The 24,325-nt window shown below is 43.5% G+C and overlaps 1 protein-coding gene across 1 annotated transcript; it reads left to right on the top strand.

Annotated features, from left to right (window-relative positions):
• Positions 1-866: 866 nt before the first annotated feature.
• nol12 (nucleolar protein 12) lies at positions 867-24,325 on the top strand. The gene is made up of 6 exons (XM_068019393.1): positions 867-1,004; positions 3,146-3,251; positions 8,520-8,568; positions 10,259-10,401; positions 11,849-11,955; positions 23,297-24,325. Exons 1-6 carry the CDS (start codon positions 928-930, stop codon positions 23,454-23,456), a joined length of 642 nt encoding a protein of 213 aa, XP_067875494.1. The 5' UTR covers positions 867-927; the 3' UTR covers positions 23,457-24,325.

The following is a 24,325-nucleotide window of genomic DNA, read 5'->3' on the forward strand; positions in this document are numbered from 1 at the left end:
GTTTGCTGCTGAGACACACTTTGGGGGCAGAATAGAGGAGGTTTTTTGGCCTGCATCTGCACTTGGGTTGTCAACTTTGGCTAGACATAGTTCTGGAGATTTCATCACATGACGTCTTGCCACACCTAGTCAAACAATCTTCTCTGCCTCATCTCCAATATTTTTATAATTAATAAATTAACATGTTCAAAGAAATTGAAATAAAACATATTTTTTTAATGCTTACTCACAGGGGAATCCAGGAGATTAATCATCAAGTCATGGAAACTCCAGGACAAACCTGGAAGGGGAGAAACCCGAATCTGCACCTCCCTGATGAGGTTAAAATGCATCCTCCAAATACCTTACGTTGTGACAGGGTTATAGGAAGTTTCATTAATTATTGAGCTTAAACAGATGTGGTTTTTGCCCCGTAAGATTAATGAAATGTGGAGATGATTTGATAAAGCAGTGAGTGAGCCATTTTTTTGGTACATCTGAGCAGCTGAAATTACACAGAAAGACAAAACATTAAGGCAAGTGCCCTCAGGAACCAGAAATACAACATGAAAACAATAATTTTGAGAATCTAGCATGCAATCTATACCCTGCAGTGCCCAGGCCCCAAACTGACAGCATGAGCTCTTTCTTCAGGGACAGCGGGGCAAGGGACAAGAGGCAGCAGACGGAGTGACAGCGCCCACCCCCCCAATTCCCCCACTCCCCCACAGCCAAGAGTGACCCCCAAAAAGAGAGTGACCCCCATATCCAATGAGTAACCCCCAGACAGTGAGAGTGACCCCGATATCCAATGAGTGACCCTCCCCCGGGTTTCCGCCGCTGAGTGTCGGGTGGGGAAGCGGAACGTTTGTGTGGGAATTCAGAGCCCGGACGGATGTGACTGTTGCTCATAGCAACGCGTGGAGACGGAGAGTCTGGGCGAAGAAAATGAAGAGAAAGAATGGCCGGGGAGGGGGCCGGGAGCGGGGTCGAGGTGTCCTGATCTTCCGCGAGGAGGACAGGCGGTGAGTGAGGCCGCGGCAGCAGCTTCAACAACCGCCATGAAATGTCCCCAATCTGCGCCTGTCATCTCAGTTTAGTACAGACTCGAGGGGCTGAATGGCCTCCCCCTGTAGCTAGGGCTGGGTGGAGGGGGGGCTGGTGAGTCGGTATGAGGGTGTGAATGGCGATGGGGTGAGTGAGAAGGGATTGGGAGGGTTGAGTGGGGGCAGGGAGGGATTGGGAGGGTTGAGTGGGGGTTGGGGTGCTGTTGGGAGGGTTGAGTGGGGGCAGAGAGGGTTGAGTGGGGGTAGGGAGAGTTGAGTGAGGGTAGGGAGGGGTTGAGTGGGGGTAGGGAGCAGTTGGGAGGGTTGAGTGGGGGCAGGGAGGGATTGGGAAGGTTGAGTGGGGGTTGGGGTGCTGTTGGGAGGGTTGAGTGGGGGTAGGGAGGGGTGGGTGGTAAGGGTAGGGGCTGGAGTGAATGGGGATGAAAGGAGCTTGGGAAGGTTGAGTGGGTATGAGCTCATGCCCTATGACAGGTTCGATTGACCAACTGGTCTTTTGTTTCATCCACTGGACGCAGTCGGGGCAGTGCCTGTAGGATGGGAAATTTGGAGAGACAAGTGAGGAATGTTTCGGAGAATCTTCTTTACCCAGACAGTGTTAGAATGGAGCTCACTAGTTGAGGTGAATAGCATTGATGCATTTAAGGGTAAGCTAGATAATCACATGAGGGAGAAAGGCATAGATAGTATGTTGATGGGTTTCACAAAGAGGGATGGGAGGAGGCTGGTGTGGAGCGTAAACGGGGACATGGACCAGTTAGCTGCGTGGCCTGTTTTTGTGCTGTACATTCTATCTAATGTATTTTAATGCTGCTGTTTGTATAGTCAACAACAACTTATATTTATATAGCACCTTTGATGTAATAAAATGTCCCAAGGCGCTTCACAGGAGCATTATAAAACAAAATATGACACTGAGCAACATGAGATATTAGGTCAGCTGACTAAAAGCTGGGTCAAAGAGGTAGGTTTTAAGGAGTGTCTTAAAGGAGGAAAGTGAGGCGGTGAGGTGTTTTAAAATCAAGATTCTGCTTGACTGGGAGCCAGTGTAGGTCAGTAAACACAAGGGTGATAGGTGAATGGAACTTGGTTTGAGTTAAGACACGGGCAGCAAAGTTTTGGATGACCTCAAGTTTACAGAGGGTAGAATGTGGGAGACCATCCAGGAGTGCGTTGGAAAAGTCAAGTGTAGAGTAACAAAGGCATGAATGAGGGTTTCAGCAGCAGATGAGCTGAAACAGGGGAAGTTGTATGATGTTATGGAGGTGGAAATAGGTGGTCTTGGTGATGGGGCAAGTATGAGGTCAGAAGCTTATCTTAGGGTCAGATGTGACACCAAGGTTGTTAACAGACTGACAATCTCTTATTGTTTCCAGGGAGGTGGATGGAGTTTGTAGCAGGGACTGAAAATGATGGCTTCAGTCTTCCCAATATTTAACTGGAGGAAATTTCTGCTCATCCAGTACTGGCTGTTGGATAAGCAGTCTGATACTTTAGCAACAGTGGAGGAGTCGAGAGAGGTGGTGGTGAGGGAGAGCTGGGTGTCAGTTATGGGTGAGAGTAAAGCTGGCATTATTTTCCGTCGAGCAAAGAAGGCTAAGGGTTGATTTAATAGGGATGTTCGTAAGTATGAATGACTTTGATAGGAGTTAGATGAATAGGGGTGGAAGGAAGCTCATGTGGAGCACAAACACCAGCATAGGCCTATTACTGTGCTGTATATACTTTGTGGTAGATTAAATAAGATGAAACTATTTTCATTGGCAGGAGGGTCTGTTACAGGATACGTTTAAGGTGATTGGAACAAAACATGAGCGGGGGGAGGAGATAATTTTTTTATTACAGGGAATTATGACCTGGAATGCACTGCCTGTAAACAGATTTAATAACTTTTCAAAGGGAATTGGATATATACTTGAAAAGAAAAAGATTGCAGGATTCTGGGAAATGGGCAGGGGAGTGGGACTAATTGGATAGCTCTTTCAAAGAGCCAGCATGGGCATGATGGGCCAAATGACCTCACTTGTCTGCTGTATCATTCTATGGAAAGATCTTGCACTTTTTAAAGAATTGATTTTTTTTCCTCTGTCTTTCTTTTGAAGGGAGTTTCTGACTGGCTTTCACAAGCGGAAGGTGGAGAGGAGGAAGAAGGCTTTGGAAGAAATTAAAGTGAAACTGAAGGAGGAACAGAAACGGGTGAAAGAGGAGGTGAGAGTGGGGATTGAAAAGGTTCTGTTTGGCGGGCAGGAAATGACAGCAACTCGTATTCATATCACGCTTTGACGTATCAAAACGTCCCAAGCCGCTCCACAGGAGCATTACAAAGTCAAATGTGACACTGAGTCAGACAAGATATTAGGATAGATGAGCAAAAGCTTGGTCAGTGGGGCAAATTGTTCGTATATTAGAAATTACAGATGCAACAACTGTGGGAATTAAAAATAAATGGTGTCATATTTATATTGCATGTCATTTTGGAAATAATTACTCTTTACTCTGACATAAAGACAGGGTAGAATTTAATTTTGGACAACTTATTTATTAATGAAGGTTTCCTGCCAATATGAATGATGCCACACCCACTCACTATTGAAGAAAATCAGTGGAGCAGCCATTGGAACAGAATAATCGTTAGAATGTAGACTATACATATTTAACGTACATGAATAATTTAAGTTTGGTTTTCCTTTAGATAGATGTGATATGTAATAGGTTTCTAAGGGTGTGAACTATTGGCAACAGAATTGTGGTTTGACTCAACAGAAATAGATTTTTGTGCTCAGTTGATAACTGTTAGTAAATTGACCCCACACTGATTGTGACAGTCCTGAGGTCAGTCCCTACTCTGCCCTCAATTATCCAGTCTGAGCTGTAGCAGGGCAGGGAAGTTGCATTAGACCATGGCGATCCTTGCCTTGTGCATGCAGGCTTGGCTTAGAGGTTGGCAGAGAAGAGCCAGAACAACCACTTGTTATCTCTCTGGGAACATGCACTCGTGTGGACACCAGGTGCTAACATCAAAAGCAAAATACTGTGATGCTGGAGATCTGAAATAAAAACAGAACATGCTGGAAATACTTAGCAGGTCAGGTCAGAAACAGTTAATGTTTCAGGCCAATGACCTTTCATCAGAGAAAGAAGACAGACTTGCATTTACATAGCGCCTTTCACGACCTTGGGTGTCCTTAAACGGCTTTACAGCCAGTGAAGTATGTTTGAAGTGTAGTCACTGTTGTAGTGTAGGACTGGAAGAAGTTAGAGATTTAACAGCTTTCAAGAAAATAGAGTCAAGGAAATGGATTTGGGGTGGGGGGCACGCAGTGTTAGGACAACGAAGGGAAAGGTCTGTGATCGGTTGGAGGACAGCACCGATTAAATGACAAAAGGGATGATGGTGTAAGGCAAAAGGGGATGGGAATGGGATACGCAAAGAAAGAAAAGATTAGCTCCAGAGTATATCAAGTTATGTTGTAACCCACTCCACGGCCTCTATGTACTCAGTCCAAGCTTGCATGTCAAGATTGGCTATGTGAGCAAGGAAATGAAAGGCTGTTACAACACATCTCTTGCCTTCAAATGAGGCTTTGGGGACTAGAACCAGGGGACACAATCTCAGAATAAAGGGCAAGCCATTTCGGACTGAGATGAGGAGGAACTTCTTCACTCAGAGGGTGGTGAATCTTTGGAAATCTTTGCCCCAGAGGGTGGTGGAAGCTCACTCACTGAGTAAGTTCAAGGCACAGATCAATAGATTTCTAGTTGCTAATGACATCAAGGGATATGGGGATAGTGCGGGAATATTGCGTTGAGGTAGATGATCAGCTGTGATCTAGAATGGCAGCGCAGGCTCGAAGGGCTGAATGGCCTACTAATATTCCTATGTTTCTAAGACACAAGCTCCATACCAGAAATTCATATCAGCACGAAAAAGTATTGGAGAAACTTATGGGACTAAAATCTGACAAATCTCCAGAACCTGATGGCCTACATTCTAGGGTTCTAAAAGAGATAGCTGATATAGTGGATGCGCTAGCTACGATTTTCCAAAATTCCTTCGATTCGGGAACAGTCCCATCAGATTGGAAGTTGGCAAATGTTACACCGCTTTTCAAGAAAGAAGGGAGCGAGAAAGCAGGGAACTACAGGCAAGCTAGCCTCACATCAGTTATTGGGAAAATATTGGAAATCTATTACTAAGGGAGTCTTAACAATGCACTTAGAAACGCCCAGATGATAAGAACAAGTCAGCATGGTCTTACTAAAGGGAAATACTGTTTGACAAATTTATTAGTTTTTTGAGGATGTAACTAGTAGGGTAGAAAAAGGGGAACCAGTAGATGTAGTATACCTGATTTCCAAAAGGTGTTGATAAGGTGCTGCACAAAAGGTTAATTGGCTAGATAAGGGCTCATGGAGTTGGGGGTAATATATTAGCATGGATAGATGATTGGTTAACAGACAGGAAACAACAAGTGGGAATAAATGGGGCATTTTCAAGTTGTCAGGCAGTGAATAGTGGAGTGCCGCAAGGATCAGTGCTGGGGTCTCAGCTATTTATACTCTATGTTAATGACTTAGATGAAGAGACAGAAAGTAATGTATCTAAGTTTGCTGATGATAAAAAGGTAGGTGGAAAGGTAAGCTGTGGGGAGGGCAAAGAGGCTGCAGAGAGATATAGACAGGTTAAGTGAGTGGGCAACAAGATGGTAGATGGAGTATAATGTAGGGAAGTGTGAAGTTATGCACGTTGGTTGTAAGAATAGAAAAGCAGAATATTTTAAAAGGTGTGAAACTTCTAAGTAGATGTAGATGCTTTAGAGAGGGTGCAGAGGAGGTTCACCAGGATGTTGCCTGGTATGGAGGGCGCTAGCTATGAAGAGAGGTTGAGTAGATTAGGATTATTTTCATTAGAAAGACGGAGGTTGAGGGGGGACCTGATTGAGGTGTACAAAATCATGAGAGGTATAGACAGGGTGGATAGCAAGAAGCTTTTTCCCAGAGTGGGGGATTCAATTACTAGGGGTCACGAGTTCAAAGTGAGAGGGGAAAAGTTTAGGGGGGATATGCGTGGAAAGGTCTTTACGCAGAGGGTGGTGGGTGCCTGGAACGCGTTGCCAGCGGAGGTGGTAGACGCGGGCACGATAGCGTCTTTTAAGATGTATCTAGACAGATACATGAATGGGCAGGAAGCAAAGAGATACAGACCCTTAGAAAATAGGTGACATGTTTAGATAGAGGATCTGGATCGACGCAGGCTTGGAGGGCCGAAGGGCCTGTTCCTGTGCTGTAATTTTCTTTGTTCTTTGTTCTAAGTACACACTTAGGTGTGCTTGTGCAAGGAACGCAGAAAGTTAACATACAGGTGTCAGCAAGCAATTAGGAAGGCAAATTGCATGTTGACCTTTATTGCAAGGGGATTGGAGTACAGGAATAAGGAAGAATTGCTACAACTGTACAGGTTTTGGTGGAATACTGTGTGCAGTTTTGGTCTCCACATTTAAGAAAGGATATACTTGCATTGGAGGCAGTGCAGCAAAAGTTCACTTAATTGGTCCCTGGGATGAGGGGGTTGTGCTGTGATGAGAGACTAAGTAAATTGGGCCTGTATCCTTTGGAGTTTAGAAGAATGAGAGGTGATCTCATTGAAACATATAAGATTCTAAAGGGGCTGGATAGGGTAGATGCTGAGAGATTATTTCCGCCGGTTGGGGAATCTGAAACATGGGGACACAGTCTCAGGAAAGGGGTCAATCATTTAGGGCTGAGATGAGGAGAAATTACTTCACTCAAAGGGTTGTGAATCTTTGGAATTCTCTACCCCAGAGGGTTGTGGCTGATCCGTCGTTGAATACATTTAAGGCTGGGATAGACAGATTTTTGGTCTCTCAGGGAATCCAGGGGTATGGCGAGTGGACGGGAAAGTGGAGTTGAATCCTAAGATCAGCCAAGATCATTTTGAATGCCAAAGCAGGCTTGATGGGCCATATGGTCTATTTCTGCTCCTTTTTCTTTTTTTGCCCAGTCCTCTCCCTATCTTACCTGAAGGCACCTTTTCTTCAGTGACCACTCTTCATTGTGTACCTGCAGGGGTGATCCTAGCCAGGTCCATCCCCAGCCAACATCTACATGCGTGCATTTTCCACTAGAGATAATTGGAAAGGGGTTGACAGCAGCAGCCCCAGCTGATTTATTTCCCCTTCTTACCCTAGTGATAAGGCCCTGAGTCCAGTTATCGTACACCTAGGTAACTAAACACAGCCTGAGTTTCAATGGTGGAACGTTCCTGGTGTATATTACGCTGTCACCCAGGTGCACTGAACTCGTACCTTTGTTAACTAAATATCTTCGTAATGAATGTCACTAAGGGGTTCTGCAATCTGAACTAGTACTACTACATCTTGTATTTATATAACACCTTTAACATAGTCAAACGTCACAAAGTGTTTCATGGAAGTGATTGTTAAAATAAAATTTGGGACTGAGCTACATATGGATTTATTAGGACAGGTGACCCAGAGCATGGTCAAAGAGTTCGGTTTTAAGGAGTGTCTCGAAGGAGGAGAGAGAGGCAGAGGCTTACATAGTCTAGCATAGCATTTACAGCAGAGAAACAGGCCTTTTGGCCCAAGAGGTCCACAGCGATGCTTTTGCTCCTCCCACCCATCATCTAACCCCCATCAACAGATCCTTCATTCCTTTCTTCCTCGTATTTATCTAGCTTCCCCTTAAATGTGTCTGTGCTCGTCAGCTCAAACTCTCCTTGTCAGCTGTGGCTCGCCTCTGAGTCACAGGGTTCAGAGTTCAGGTCCCACTCCAGGGCTTGAGCACAAAAATCACGGCTGACGCTCCAGTGCAGTAGTGAGGAAGTGCTGCACTGCTGGAGGTACAATCTTTTGGATGAGACATTAAACCGAGGGCCCCATCTGCCTACTTTGGTGGATGTAAAAGGTCCCATGGCACTATTACGAAGAAGAGCAGGGGAGTTGTCCCCCGTGTCCTGGCCAATATTTATCCCTCAATCAATATCACAAAAACAGGTTATCTGGCCATTATCACATTTCTGTTTGTGGGAATTTGCTGTGTGCAAATTGGCTTCTGTGTTGCCTACAGTACAACAGCAACTACACTTCAAAAGTACTTCATTGGCTGTAAAGTGCTTTGAGATGCCTGGTATTTGTGAAAAGCACTATATAAATGCAGTCTTTCTTAGTGGTAGCGAGTTCCATATTCTAACCACTCTCTGGGGTAAAGAAGTTTCCTCTAAATTTCCTATTAGATTTATTTGTGATTATGATCCCGAGTTCTGGTCTCCCCCACATCCAGGCTCATTCAGCAAGAATGGCCGCATGGGATTCCAGAACTTGGGACCTAGGCAGCTAAAGACACGGCCACCAATAGTGAAGTGATGAAAATCGGGGATGCGCGGTGCAACGATGCTGTAATATTTCCTAACATATACTCTTTACTGACTTGCAGAGACATAAAGAATACGTGAAGATGTTCAAGGAAAGACAGGAAGCTTTAGGTAACTTTCATCTTCCAGTGTGACTGAACTGGCTACAAGCTTAAACTTCTGGGGATCATTTCTTGCTGAGCTATCGAGGGACAATTTTTCCTCAGGTATTGATTTTTAAAAAAATCTCATGCCAGCAGTCCTTTTACCGGACTTATGAGACTCCAGCAGCTGTAGTCTGACTGTTATGGCTCATCTCCAGAGCATGGATCAGACTAGACCACCGAGACTAAAGGTCCTGTCTATTCAAGCTTTCTCCGCTCCTCTCCTGACTTTTGATGGGAGTGCAGTTCAACAGGCTTTGCTTGCCTTCCAGTATTATGCCTGTTGTTCATGTGTGTGCATGTAAGTGTACCTGCTGTTACCTGACTTGCCAATGCCTAAAACATTTTGGAAGAAAACCTTGACCTTTAGGAAAGAAAGTTTAAGCTCCTTCTGTTTTCCCCTTACAGCCCCTGGAGGTAGTGCCTCTCACTGGATTGCTGCATTCATGGCAGTATCTTCAATACCTTGTCCATGCTTCCATTCATGCTGGATGAGCCTGGATAATGTCAATGGGATATTCAGCCATAATGGTCACCTTAATGAAATTCAATCCTGTCCTCACCTGACTGATAGACATACTGACCACATACACCATTTGCTGGCGATCATGAGTAGGGCACAGACAATTTACTCTTTCATAGTTTGGATGCCCAGACCATCTGTAGTTACCAATTTGGTGCTCTGACTGAGATCAGCTAGAAACAAAGGCTTGCATTTATACAACATCTTTCATGACCGAAGGATGGTCAAAGCACTTTACAGCCAATTAAGTCTTTTTGAAAGGGAGTCACTGTTGTGATGTTGGAAACACGGCAGCCACTTTGGGCACAGCAAGTTCCTCCAAACAGCAATGTAATAATGGCCAGATACTTAGTGATGTTGATTGAGGGATAAATATTGGATAGGACACTGGGAGAACTCTCCTGCTCTTCAAATAGTGCCAAGAGGTCTTTTATGTTCATCTGAGAGGGGTGACGGCACTTCCGATAATGCACTCCCTCCGTGCCGCAGAGCGACAGTCTAGATTTTGTGTTAGTCTCTGGAGCTGTACTTGAACTAATAACCTTCTGACCCAGAGGCGAGAGTGCTACAATTGAGCCACGGCTGACATCTTACTAACACAGACTGGGGTTCAAACCTGAGACCTCCTGGTCAGTGCCACTCGCATTGACATTGGGTGCATAGTTGTTCCGCATCCACTGGGAACTGAATCAGGAGTGTTACACTTTGTGCCCCTGACAGCCATCAGAGAGAGCTATATATAGAAGAAAGAAAATAACTTTCAGTCGTGTTTATATTCAGCTCTAAGCTCTAGAATTCCATCCCTAAACCTTTCCACCTCTATATCTATCTCCTTAAAACCTATCACTTGTCACCTGTTCTAATATCTCTTTATGTGGCTCAGTGTCCAATTTTGTTTGGTTACACTCCTGTAAAAAGCATTTTGGGTCATTTTACTAAGTTAAAAGCGTTGTGTAAATGCACATTATTGATATCATAGTGCCTTTCACGATATTAAGATTCCCAAAGCGCTTTACAGTTAATTAAGTAGTTTTGTACAACTCATCTGCTTATTTTGAGTCTGGCTATGTGCTCCACCTCTGGCTAGGAATATGCACGCTTCAGGATGATTGCTTTGTTTCCTGTTTGCTTACAGAGGAAGCTGACGAGTTGGATCAACTGGCAACTTCCAAAATGGAGTCCATTCAGTATGACCATCCAAACCACACTGTCACTGTGACAACGGTCAGCAGTATAGACTTGACTGCTGCCAATTTTTTCAGTCTTGGTGCAAACCAGGTGAGTAAATTGTTGAAGTTAGATAGATAGTTGGATAGGCACAAGCAAAATACCACTAGGCTGTGGAGCGAATCGCCTAAAAGAAATTTCTAACTATTTTTAAAAACAGTATCATCTGTTTTAGTGGAACAGAAAATCTCTCATTTCATGACATTTCTTGCCAAAATTATATACAGTTCTGATGAAGGGTACTCACTAGAAACATTATAACCTGTCTTTACAGGCACTGACTGAACTACACTATTTCTGACTGCAATTGTTCTTTTAATTCTTTCACTCCAGGCGCTCCATTGAGTGCCTCTACGGGCAGAGGGCTGGATGCCATTGTTCCGTGATGCTGCTGTCCTAGTTTCAGGGGGAAGTACTTTTTATTTAGACTGCTCTGAGAAACTATTCAGAGTAACCAGGAAATATAAGCAGAGTAGTCAGCCAGTAAGATTGGGTGGCTTCTGTTTGGCTCTTGGACTGAATTTGCAGCTCCCAGTTCAGAAACTGCAATCGCTCAGGACACCTTCCTGTCTGTGATCTTACTCAGTGGAGATCTGCTGGAGACATAGAATTGGAGCACTATGGGCATTGTCTTTCAGATGAGACATTAAAACCCAGTCAGACTTAAAACGTCCAACGTCACTATTTTGAAGAAGAGCGGATGAGTTCTCCCCAGTGTGCTGGCCAATATCACCAATAAATTATCCATTTATCTCATTGCTCCTTATGGGATCTTAGAGTGCACAAATTGGCCCCTGCATTTCCCTACATTACAGCAGTGACAACACTTCAGAAATAGCTGTGGAGCATTTTGGAATGCCATGGAAAGGTCTACATAAAATGCAAGCTCTTTGTTTTCATTCAAATGTGAAGGAAAAATGTTCTTAATGTATAACTGAATATACAATAGAAACTTTGATTTAACTACTCCGTGTGGACAGCAACAACATGCATTTATATAGCGTCTTTAACATAGTAAAATGGCTCAAGGCACTTCCCAGGAGCATTATCAAACAACATCTGACACCAGAGATCTGACACTGAGCTCCTTAAGGAGATGTTTGGTGGAAGAGGTAGGTTTTAAGGAGCATCTTAAAGGGGTAGAGATACGGAGATGTTTAGGGAGGGATTTCCAGAGCTTAGGACCTACCTCTTCTCCTTTAAGACGCTCCTTAATACCACTTTGACCATCTTTTGGTCGCCTGTCCTAACATCTGCTAATGTGCTTTATCCCGCCTCAATTGTTTTCTGAAATGCAGCTGATCTCAAAAGCTAGTTTTATTCATATGCTCATCTGAAAGCACAAAATTGAAGACTTTACAGGGGTGCTGGAGATTATGATTTACCTCTTATTGCTACCAATAATTAAGTGTTCGAGTTGGTGCCTGCCAGTATAATTTTATCCTCGTGTCACTAAATAGGAATAAATGGACTTTTTTTTTGTTGTTTACTTTTGAAGCCCGAAGACATTGAGGAAGAGCAGGCAGTGAAGAATGATGAGGAATTGCCCGTGAAAAGAGAAAACCCTCTACCAAGGAAAGGAGCTGAACCCATAATGTCTACAAAGTAAGTGGAATATCTGAGGATGTGACCAGGCAGTAAACATTTAATGGGTCCAGAGGAGAGATGTGGCCAGACTGAATTTGTGGTGTCCTGTGAAATCACAAACTATAAGTTGATAAAAGCAAAATACTGCAGATGCTGGAAATCTGAAACACAAACAAGAAATGTTGGAAATATTCAGCAGGTCTGGCAGCATCTGTGGCGAGAGAAGCAGAGTTAACGCTACAGGACCTTTCATCCGAACTGGCAGATATTAGGAATGAAAAAGGTTTTAAGCAAGTAAAGCGGGGGTGGGGCAAGAGATAACAAAAGAGAAGGTGTTGATAGGACAGAGGGTCACAGAGAATAACTGACCAGAAGGTCATGGAGCAAAGGCAAACGGTACGTTAATGGTGTGCTGAAAGACAAAGCATTAGAACAGAGAGGGTGTTAATGGACAGAAAACTGAGCAGCCTGTCCCCAAGCACAAACATTAAAAAAATAGTGGGTAGGCATAGTAGAAACAAACTAAAATAAAATAAACACGCAAAAAAGAAAAAAGAAAAAAATAACTAAAAATAAAAAGGGGGGCCTGTCGTGCTCTGAAATTATTGAACTCAATGTTCAGTGCAGCAGGCTGTAGCGTGCCTAATCGGTAAATGAGATGCTGTTCCTCGAGTTTGCATTGATGTTCACTGGAACACTGCAGCAATCCCAAGACAGAGATGTGAGCGTGAGAGCAGTGGGGGGGAAGTGTTGAAATGGCCAGCAACTGGAAGCTTGCGGTCATGCTTTTGGACTGAGTGGAGGAGTTCTGCAAAGCGGTCACCCAGTCTGTGTTTGGTCTCCCCAGTGTAGAGGAGACCACATTGTGAGCAGTAAATACAGTACACTAAATTGAAAGAAGTACAAGGAAATCGCTGCTTCACCTGAAAGGAGTGTTTGGGGCCTTGGATAGTGAGGAGAGAGGAGGTAAATGGGCAGGTATTACACCTCCTGCAATTGCAGGGAAAGGTGCCGTGGGAAGGGGACGAGGTGGTGGGGGTAATGGAGGAGTGGACCAGGGTGTCGCGGAGGGAATGATCCCTTCGGAATGCTGATGGGAAGAGAGGGGAAGATGCGTTTGGTAGTGGCATCACGCTGGAGGTGGCGGAAATGGTGGAGGATGATCCTTTGGATGTGGAGGCTGGTGGGGTGGAAAGTGAGGACAAGGGGAACCCTGTCGTGGTTCTGGGAGGGAGGAGAAGGGGTGAGGGTAGAGGTGTGGAAAATGGGCCGGACACGGTTGAGGGCCCTGTCCAGCACAGTGGGGGGGAATCCTCGGTTGAGGAATAAGGATGACATATCAGAAGCGCTGTCATGGAAGGTAGCATCATCAGAGCAGATGCGTCGGAGACGGAGAAACTGGGTGAATGGAATGGAGTCCTTACAGGAGGCATGGTGTGAAGAACTGAAGTCGAGATAGCTGTGGGAGTCAGTGGGCTTTATAATGAATATTAGTAGACAGCCCATCCCCAGAGAAGTCGAGGAAGGGAAGCGTCAGAAATGGACCATATAAAGGTGAGAGAAGGGTGGAAATTAGAAACAAAGTTGATAATGTTTTCCAGTTCCGGGCAGGAGCAGGAAACGGCACCGATACAGTCATCAATGTACCGGAAAAAGAGTTGGGGGAGGGGGCCTCAGTAGGACTGAAAAAAGGAATGTTCGACATATCCCAAGAAACAGGCAGGCATAACTAGGACCATGCGGGTACCCATAGCAACACCTTTTACTTGAAGGAAGTGAGTGGAGTTAAAGGAGAAGTTGTTCAATGTGAGAACAAGTTCAGCCAGGCGGAGGAGGGTGCTTGTGGATGGTGTCTGGTTGGGCCTCTGTTCAAGGAAGAAGTGGAGAGCCCTCAAACCATCCTGGTGGGGGATGGAGGTGTAGAGAGATTGGACGTCCATAGAGAAGAGGAGGCGGTTAGGGCCAGGAAATTGAAAATTGTCAAAATGACGTAGGGCGTCAGAAGAGTCACGGATGTAGGTGGGAAGAGACTGAACCAGGGGAGAAAAGATAGAGGCAGGATAGGTAGAAATAATTTTAGTGGGGCAGGAACAGGCTGACACAATGGGTCTGCCGGGACAGTCCTGTTTGTGGATTTTGGGAAGGAGATAGAAGCGGGCTGTCCGGGGTTGTAGGTCTATGAGGTTGGAAGCTGTAGAGGGAAGATCTCCAGAGGAGATGAGGTCAGTGACAGTCTTGTGGATAGTAGCCTGATGTTCAGTGGTGGGCTCATGGTCCAGGGAGAAGTAGGAAGAAGTGTCTGAGAGTTGGCGCTGAGCCTCTGCAAGATAGAGGTCGGTACGCCAGACAACAACAGCCTACCCTTGTTTGCAGGTTTGATGACAATGTTGGGGTTAGACCTGAGAGAACTATAAGTTGATCCCTGTTCACCAGTCCTCATGCCTTGCAATGTCTCGTATCTGTAGCTAGCAAAGATACAAAGCTATGTTCGACACATGTACATGATCTAAAAATAGGCATAGTAATGTCAAAAACTCATTCAACATATATCCACTGCAATGGACCAGCAGTCATAGGAACAGCACTAAGCCATTCAGCCCCTTGAACTCTTGAGCCATTCAGTTAGATCATGGCTAATCTGTGTTTAAACTCCAATTACCCACCTTGGTTGCATAATTCTCAATTCCCTTGCACAAAAAAATTCTGTTAATCTCAGTTTTGAAAGTTTTACTTGACCCCCAGCCTCGACAGCTGTTTTGGGGAAGAGAGTTCCAGATTTCTACTACACCTTGTGTGAAGAAGTGTTTCCTGACATGACCCCTGCACTAGCTCTAATTTTAAAGTTATGCCCCTCTGTTCTGAACTCACCCACCTGAGGAAATAATTTTTCTTTATCTACCCTATCAAATCCTTTAATCATCTTAAACACCTCAATTAGATCATCCCTTAATCTTCTATGCACAAGGGAATAGAAGCCTAGTCTATGCAACCTGTCATCTTAAATTAACCTTTTAAGCCCTGTCAAATTCTCTTGTTTAGAGCTTCCCTCGTAGCTTAGAGATGAGGATGCCTTCTCTGCCTTACTGATTTGGAAGCTTCAGTTCATTAAGGGCATTACAATTGACTGTACCATCCTGGTTTAGGGAATGTGAAATGGACCAGAGTTCTGCTCTTGATTGCAATCCACTGACTCTTGGAAGTACACATTTCTGGGCATCAGAGGAGGAACGTAGTTGCCTGTGATGGTCTTGGTGAGAGGATTTTGTATAAGAAAATAAGCAAAATATAATTTTCTTAGGAGGATGAAGACTTTTGGTTAGAACAATGCTTCACTGTTCAATTCCTCTGGTAATATCAAAAATGGGAACTGTCCCTATCGTTTGCATTGCAATCGAAGCTGTTTGAATAGAAGCAGAAAGTTTAGCATGGGACAAATAGTGAGAAATTATCAGGGGAGAGAGGGAAAGAAAGAGGCTTTGAGATAGTGAAATAAAAACATTGTGGAAAGGCCAATGGATATCAAAAAATTAAATAGAGGGAAAAAATAAACATCAACATTCCAAAATTTGGGATCAGTATTGAGTGATATGTATGTGAATGCCCCCAGCATTCAGGAAAACATTGAAGTGTCAATAACTATGGAGGGATATGATGTATTGATAATGGAGATATAGATTAGGTTTGGACAGAAATGGGTATGTAATCTTCCAGATTATAACAATTTCTGGTTGCAGTATTTAGTAAAGAATTCTGTCACCTCTAAAATTTAAGGTTGTCCTCGGAGGTTGTGTTAAGAGAGAATCCATATTAATACAGTTAAGAAATAGGAAGGAAAATGGTAACATTCTCCATGTGCATTACAGGCTTCCCAAACAGTGGAGATGAGATGAGATGGCGAGGGAGTTCTGCATATAGGCCACAAAAATATGAAACAGAACAGGGCTATAGCATTTTAGAAAAGTGGGTTTTTTGTTTAGAAAAATCCAGGATTGTGTCCTACATCATCATCATCATGTTTCTAGTACAACAAACAAAGAAGCATTGCTTGATTTAGCTTTGAAAAATGAAGTGGGGAAACTATGTGATGTGACAGTAACAATTGGAAAATAGTAACCACAACATGAGCAGAACAAAAAAAATACAATAGAAATTTTAAGGAGGCTCGACAGGGTAGACACTGAGAGGTTGCTTCCCCTGTCTGGGGAATCTAGAACACGGAGACACAGCCTCAGGGTTGATCATTTAGGACTGAGACGAGGAGAAATTTCTTCGCTCAGAGGGTTGTGAATCTTTGGAATTGTCCATCCGGAGGTTTGTGGATGCTCGATCATTGAGTTTATCTCAGGCTGAGATAGATTTTTTGGTGTCTCAGAGAATCGAGGTAAATGGGAAGCAGACAGGAAAGTGGAGTTGAGACAGAAGATCAGCCATGATTCTATTGAATGGCAGAGCAGGCTCGAGGGGCCATATGGTCAGCACCTGCTCCTATTTCTTGTGTTCTTAGTAGTCAAACATAGGATGCTAACCTGGAAAAAGGACAAGAATTGGCGAGATTAGAAGGGCTCAGCAGAAAAGTTAACAAACAGCCAGCTGAGCAGCAGTGGAAAATCTTTAAATATCAGAGTACAAAATCAATATATTCCTCCCCATGCATATATTGAGAGATTAAAACAGAATTGAAACTTTAAAGGGGAGGCACTAATTAAAAATGAGGCTTAAAAAATTGAGTTATATAATTAAGTTTAGTTGGTCGGTGAAAAAGGCAAATTAGAAGGGCTAGAGATGTTTATGAAAAAGACTTCAGGTAATAAAGTTAGTGCTTTTATTAGTAAGTAAAAAAGGAACTTTTTGCAATTTATATCAATGACTTGGATGAAGGGAGCAATGGCTTGGTAGCTAAATTTTCAGATGGCACAAAGATAGGTAGGAAAGTATGTTGTGAAGAGGACATAAGCTTGCAGACCAATATAGATAGGTTGAGTGAGTGGGCAAAAATCTGGCAGATGGAATATAATGTGGGAAAATGTGAAGTTGTTCAGTTTGGCAGGAAGAATAAAAAAGCACAGTATTGCTTAAACAGAGAACGACTGCTGAATTCCGAGTTGCGGGGGGATCTAGGTGTTCTAGTGCATGAGTCACAAAAAGCTAGTACGCAGGTACAGCAAGTAATAAAGAAGACTAATGGAATGCTATCCTTTATTATGAGAGGAATTGAAAATAAAAATAAAGGATGTTATGCTTCAGTTATATAGGGCATTGGTGAGACCACATCTCGAATACTGTGTGCAATTTTGGTCTCCTTATTTAAGGAAGGATGTGAATGCGTTTGGAGGCGGTTCAGAGGAGGTTCTCTATATTGATGCCTGGAATGAGCGGGTTGTCTTACGAGGCAAAGTTGGACGGACTGGGCTTGTTTTCACTGGAGTTTAGAAGAGTGAGGGGAGACTTGATTAAAGTATGTAAGATCCTGAACGGTCTTGACAAGGTGGATGTGGGGGGGATGTTTCCTCTTGTGGGCGAGTCCAGAACTAGGGTGCACTGTTTTAAAATTAGTGGTCGCCCTTTTAGGACAGAGAAGAGGAGAAACTTTCCCTGAGAGTTGTGTGACTTTGGAACACTCTGCCTCAGAAGGTGGTGAGGGCAGGGTCATTGAATAATTTTAAGGCGGAGTAGATAGATTCTTGTTAGGCAAGGGAACCAAAGGTTATCGGGGGTAGATGGGAGTGTGGAATTTGAGACACAAACAGATCAGCTATGATCTTATTTAATGGCGGAGCAGGCTAGAGGGGCCGAATGGCCTACTACTCCTTTCATATGTATGTATGAAAGTTAGAGAGGGTAGAGGCACTTTGGGAAAGGGAGAGAGTCTAATTATAGAGGATGAAGGTATGGCAGAGTTATTAAATATTTCATTGTTTTTTTTAAACAAATGCTGGTCGAAGTGTGATCATAGTTCTCCCAAAGGAGGATATAGAGCAACCGATTGAGATCGGTGTAGAAGAAGAGTTGGTTCTCCAAAAATGGTCAGAACTGCAGGGTGGTACCCGATGGCATGCACCCGAGTCTTCAACATCAGTAAATGTTTGGAATCCATGACTTAAGATAAAATTAGTGAGCATTTAGAAATGCATGGGTTAATTGAGGGTAGACAGTATGGATTTGTTAAAGGCAAATCCTACGTTTGACAACTTTATAGAGATTTTTGAAGAAGTGATCAGTTAAATAGATGAAAGGGAATGCTGCAGATGGATTTTCAGAAGACATTTGAGAAGACGTCTCAAATTCTTTGGTGAAGTAACAGAAAGCTTAGGCAAGGGTAATGCATTAAAGGTCATATACTTGGATTTTCAAAAGACCTTTGGTAAGGTACTACATGGGAGGCTCACGACAAAGGTTAGGGCATGTGGAGTCAGTGGATAAATAGCTGAATGGATGGCAAACTGGCTAAAAAAGGAAAGCAGAGAGTAGGGGGTAAAGGGTAGTTATTCAGTTTGGAGGAAGGTAGAAAGCGGTGTTCCGCAAGGATCAGTGCTGGGACCACTGTTATTAATAATTTACATTATTGATTTGGACTCGAGAACCAGCAACTCAGTATCAGAATTTGCAGATATCAAACTGGGGGTAAGCTGACACTGAGGAAGTATGCAATATAGTACCAGACGTTAGAAAACTTGCAGACTGGGCAGTTAAGTGGCAAATGAACTTAAACATTCATAAATGCGAGGCAGTGTACTTTGGTAGGAAAAATAGAAACATCACCTACAGCTTATAAAATAAGAAACTGAATGGATGGAAGAGTAAAGAATCTAGGAATACAGATGAATAAAGATTAAAAGCAGCACTGCAGACCAGCAAATCAATTAAAATGCTAAAAGAAAAGCACCCAGGTTTATTTCAAGGGGTGTAGAATTTAAAAGTAGTGAAATTATATTAAATAGGATGATGCCAAGGATTGGTAAGCTTTTAGTCTGATGTGAGACTATTTCCACTGCAACACAGAAGGATATGGGAATTGAACAAATATTTACAATTACCAAGGGTTTTTTTTGTAAGAGTGAATAGGGAAAGACAGTTTTCTCTGGTTGGGAGCTGGTGATGGGTCATCAATTTAAAAGATCACGGAGAGAATTGAGGAGAATTTCTTTACTTGTTGGATTGTTGCAACTTGGTATGTCTTCATGGAATCATAGAATGGTTAAAGCGCAGAAGTAGGCCATTTGGTCCATCAAGCTCACTCCGGCTCTCTGCAAGAGCAATTCAACTAGTCCCACTGCCACTCCATTGCCCTGTAACACTGCAACATTTTCTCTTTATGTGCTTTTCCAGTGTACCATCACCTAATGAAACAGCTTTTTTTTGTCTACCTTATCTAAACCTGTCATAATTGTGTACACTACTGTCATATCTCCCCCCAATCTCCTGTGCTCCAAGGAGAGCAACTCCAGCTTCTCCAACCTAACCTCTTAGCCAAAATCCTCATCCCTGGAACCATTCTGGTAATTCTCCTCTACACCCTATCAAAGGCTCTTACATCCTTCCTAAAGTGTGGCAACCAGAACTGGCTGCAATACTCTAGTTGTGGCCCAACCGGAGCTTTATACAGGTTCAACGTAACTTCCCTGCTTTTGTTCTCAGCACCTCTATTTATGAAGCCCAAGATCCGATATGTTTTACTAACTACTCTCTCAATATGTCTTGACACCTTCAAAGATTTATGCACATGAACCCCCGGGCCCCTCTATCTCTGCAGACTCTTCAGAACTGTGCCATCTAGTCTGTATTGCCTCTCCTTATCCCTCTGCCAAAATGCATCATCTCACACTTCTCTGTATTAAGTTCCATCTGCCACTTGCCTGCCCATTCTGCCACCCTATTTGTCTTGTTGCAGTCGATTTGAATCATCATCACTGTCTGCCACACCTCCAAGTTTGGTATCATCACCAAATTTTGATGTTTTGCTCTATTCCAATTACCAGTCACTTGGACAAATGTGTATTAATTAAGGAAAGCCAATACGGATTTGTTAAGGGAAAATTGTATTAACAAACTCGATGGAATTTTTTGATGAGGTAACAGAAAGGGTTAATGAGGGTGATGCAGTTGGTGTGGTGTTCCAAAAGGTGTTGATAAAGTGCCACAAAACAGGCTTATCAGCAAAATTAAAGCCCATGGAATAAAAGGTACAGTGGCAGCATGGATACAAAATTGGCTGAGTGACAGAAAACAAAGAAAGTAGTGGTGAATGTTTGTTTTTCAGACTGGTTGAAGGTATACAGTGGGGTTCCCCAGGGATTGGTAACAGGACCACTGCTTTTCTTGATCTATATTAATGACCTGGACTTGGGTGTGCAGGGCACAATTTCAAAATTTGGAAGTATTGCGAACTGTGAGGCAGATAGTGACAGACTTCAAGAGGACATAAACAGACTGGTGGAATGGGCACGTGGTAGCTGAAATTTATCAGAGAAGTGTGAAGTGATACATTTTGGTAGGCAGAATGATTGAAAGGCAATATAAAATAAAGGTGTTGCAAGTGCTTCAGTCTTATCTTTTGCATTGATGTGCTGGGCTCCCCCATCATTGAGGATGGGGTTATTTGTGGAGCCACCTCCTCCAGTTAGTTGTTTAATTGTCCACCACCATTCGTGGCTGGATGTGGCAAGACTGCAGAGCTTAGATCTGATCTGTTGGTTGTGGGATTGTTTAGCTCTGTCAATCGCATGCTGCTTACACTGTTTGACACGCAAGTAGTCCTGGGTTGTAGCTTCACCAGGTTGACATGTCATTTTGAGGTATGCCTGTGCTGCTTTTGGCATGCCCTCCTGCACTCTTTATTGAACTAGGGTTGATCCCCTGGCTTGATGTTCATGGTAGAGTGGGGGATATGCTGGGCCATGAGGTTACAGATTGTGGTTGAGTACAGTTCTACTGCTGCTGCCCATAGCGCCTCATGGATGCCCAGTTTTACATTGCTAGATCTGTTTGAAATCTAACCCATTTAGCATGATGGTGGTGCCACACAACATGATGGATGGTATCCTCAATGTGAAGACGGACTTCATCTCCACAAGGACTGTACTGTGATTACTCCTACCAATACTGTCATGGGCAGAAGCATCTGCGACAGGCAAATTGGTGAGGACGAGGTCAAGTCTGTTTTGTTGGTTCCTTCACCAGATTAGCAGCTATGACCTTTAGGACTCTGCCAGCTCTGTCAGTAATGGTGCTACTGAATCACTCTTGGTGATAGACATTGAAGTCCCCCACCCAGAGTACATTCTTCCCTTGCCACCCTCAGTGCTTCCTCCAAGTGGTGTTCAACATGGAGAAGCACTGATTCATTAGCTGAGGGAGGGTGGTAGGTGGTAATCAGCAGGAGGTTTCCTTGCCCATATTTGACCTGATGCCATGAGACTTCATGGGGTCCGGAGTCAATGTTGAGGACTCCCAGGGCAACTCCCTCCTGACTGTATATCACTGTGCTGCACCTCTGGTGGGTCTGTCCTGCCGTTGGGACAGGACGTACCTGGGGATGGTGATGGTGGTAATAAAAGCAGAAAGTGCTGGAAAACTCAGTAACTCTGGCAGCATCTGTGGAGAGAGAAGCAGAGGTAATGTTTCCAAAGATCACTGACCTGAAACGTTAACTCTGCTTTTCTCTCCACTGATGCTGCCAGACCTGCTGAGTTTTTCCAGCACTTTGTTTAATTTCAGATTTCCAGCATTTGCAGTATTTTGCTTTTGTTATGGTGATGGTGGTGACTGGGACATTGTCTGTAAGGTATGATTCCATGAATATGACTGTCAGGCTGCTGCTTGACTAGTCTGTGGGACAGCTCCCCCAACTTTGGCACAAGACCCCAAATGTTAGGAAGAAGGACTTTGCAGGGTTGACAGGGCTGAGTTTGCCACTGTCGTTTCTGGTGCCTAGGTTGATGCCGGGTGGTGTGTCTGGTTTCATTCCTTATTTGCTTGCTAGGCCATTTCAAAGGGCATTTAAGAGTCAACCACATTGCTGTGGATCTGGAGTCACATGTCAGCCAGACCAGGTAAGGACAGCAGATTTCCTTCTACTTAAGTGAACCAGATGGGTTTTTACAACAATTGACAATGGTTTCATGGCCATCATTAGACTAGCTTTTAATTCCAGATTTTTATTAATTGAATTCAAATTCCACCTGTGCTGTGGTGGGATTCAAACCCATGTCCCCAGAGAAATACCCTGGGTCTCTGGCTTACTAGTCCAGTGACAATACCACTATGCCACTGCCTTCCCTATTTGTGATCCCAGAGCTGCTCCTTGGTTAATAGTTTGAACGTGACTTCTGAAAGGCCTAAAAGCTGCTTTGGACCCATCTGATGGCAGGAAATCATGTTCAAGTTGGATATCTTGGGATGTTTTTCTATATTAAAGGCACTGTATAAATCTGCAAGCTGTTCTGACGTTTTCTACGGAGCTGCTCTGGGATATTTCCCATAAGTCACAAGACCATTTCTTTTGAAGCTAACATTTTCTTCCATAAAATTACAAAATCTTACAGCACAGAAGGAGGCCATTTGGCCCCTCACGCCTTTTGCAGACTCTTTGAAAGAACTACCCAATTAGCTCCATTCCTTTGCTCTTTTCCCATTGCCCTGAAATTTTCTCCCAGTATTTATCCGGTTTCATTTGAAAGTTACTATTGAATCTGCTTCCACCACCCTGTCAGGCAGCGCATTCCAGATCACCACAACTCGCTGTGCAAAAACAGTTCTCATCTTGCTGCTGTCTCTTTTGCCAATGAACTTAAACCTGTGTCTTCTGGCTATTGACCCTCCTGCCAGTGGAAACCTTTGCTCCTTATTTACTTCATCAAAACCCTTCATGATTTTGAATCCCACATTTAATCTCCCCTTAACCTTATTGACAATTAATAGCTTACAGAATAAAAAATAGTGTTCTTCAAAAGCAAAATACTGTGAATGGTGAAAATCTGAAGTATGAAGCAGAAAATGCTGCAGATACTCAGCAGGGTTCTGACAATTGATCATCAACTTGTTTCTCTCTCCACAGATGCTGCCTAACCTGTTGAGTGTTTCCAGCATTTTCCATTTTTCTGTCCTTGCTTTTTCTTTTAAGGTTTCTGTGAAGAAGTATATCATAATTTATAATTCCATGTTGCTTTATTGTGCTTGCAAAAAGTTACTTTGTCCAGTAATTTGAATTAAGCAATATGAATAACATACTATCATGGTAATTGAATTGCCAGATAATTGGAACTAGTTGATTTTGAATTAGTTATCAGAGTCCCAATTAATAGATTGAGGCCTGCTGACAATGTCTTGGACTCTGAAACATCTGTCTGTCTTTGTTTTCCAGAATCTCTTCGCTGACATCTGCGCTGCATTCATCAAGTGTGAAAAATCAGAAAGGAAAGAAGTGGAAAGGTTCTCACGATCAGGTCAAAAAACCCCCAAAAGGGAAGACCACAAGATCCCAGAGAAGAAAACGGACAGGAAAACCAGGGGGGGAGTGGTGAAACACAGAAAGTCTGGAAGTGGGTTGATTGTGGTGTGCCGTGCCTGGACTTCGCCACATCACTCCACTTAAGAGGAAGGTGCTTATATCACACTAGCTTCTTTTAGGAAGATACTGGGACTAATAAGTAGTGGTGGGATGCCCTGAGCGATCGTTTGCTTCTAAGACAGGACTGTACCCATCTGATGTTTTGCTAAGCTGGACTGTTCAGACTGCAAAATTCTTCAATGCATTGCACCATTTTCATCTGTTTTTCATCTTCTACCCTGTATGTCTGGGTACTGTAGTATGTGTGAAATCTGTTACTACAATGCCTGTACCTCTTGAACAATTACACAGAATCATAAAGTCTGTGATGAGGAAGGCTATACAGCCCACCTAGCCGCCTTTGCTCAGAATTATGGTTGTTCCGATGTGGATATCCCCTTCCTCTCTCCACCGCCTGTAGCTCCTCAACCGCACATGTATTTCTCCGCAATCCTCTTGAAATATTGAGCAGCGCTGTTAATGATACCTCTGTAACTTTCAATCCCCCTTTCTCAACACATATTGATCCAGCCCAATTTTAAACTTGAATCTGGGAATCCATTATTGTATTGCTGGGGAGATGGTCTCTAATCTCTTATTCTTGAAGATTAGATTGGGCGGCTAGTTTTTTTTCGGCTGGCACAGTCACGATGGTCTGAATGGCCTCCTTCTGTGCTGTCATTGTTCTTGCCCGAGGCTTGAGAATTTAGTATTAGCATTCATCATGCAAGATTCATTGCTTACTTTGACCTGATATGTACTGTTCATTATTTCAAGTTATTGGGGCAAACTTTGTTCCTGCTTTTTGTAAACATGTTTATTATCTTGACAGAAATGAAATAA

This window comes from Heterodontus francisci, chromosome 41 (assembly GCF_036365525.1).
Source record: "Heterodontus francisci isolate sHetFra1 chromosome 41, sHetFra1.hap1, whole genome shotgun sequence".
Lineage (NCBI taxonomy): Eukaryota > Metazoa > Chordata > Chondrichthyes > Heterodontiformes > Heterodontidae > Heterodontus > Heterodontus francisci.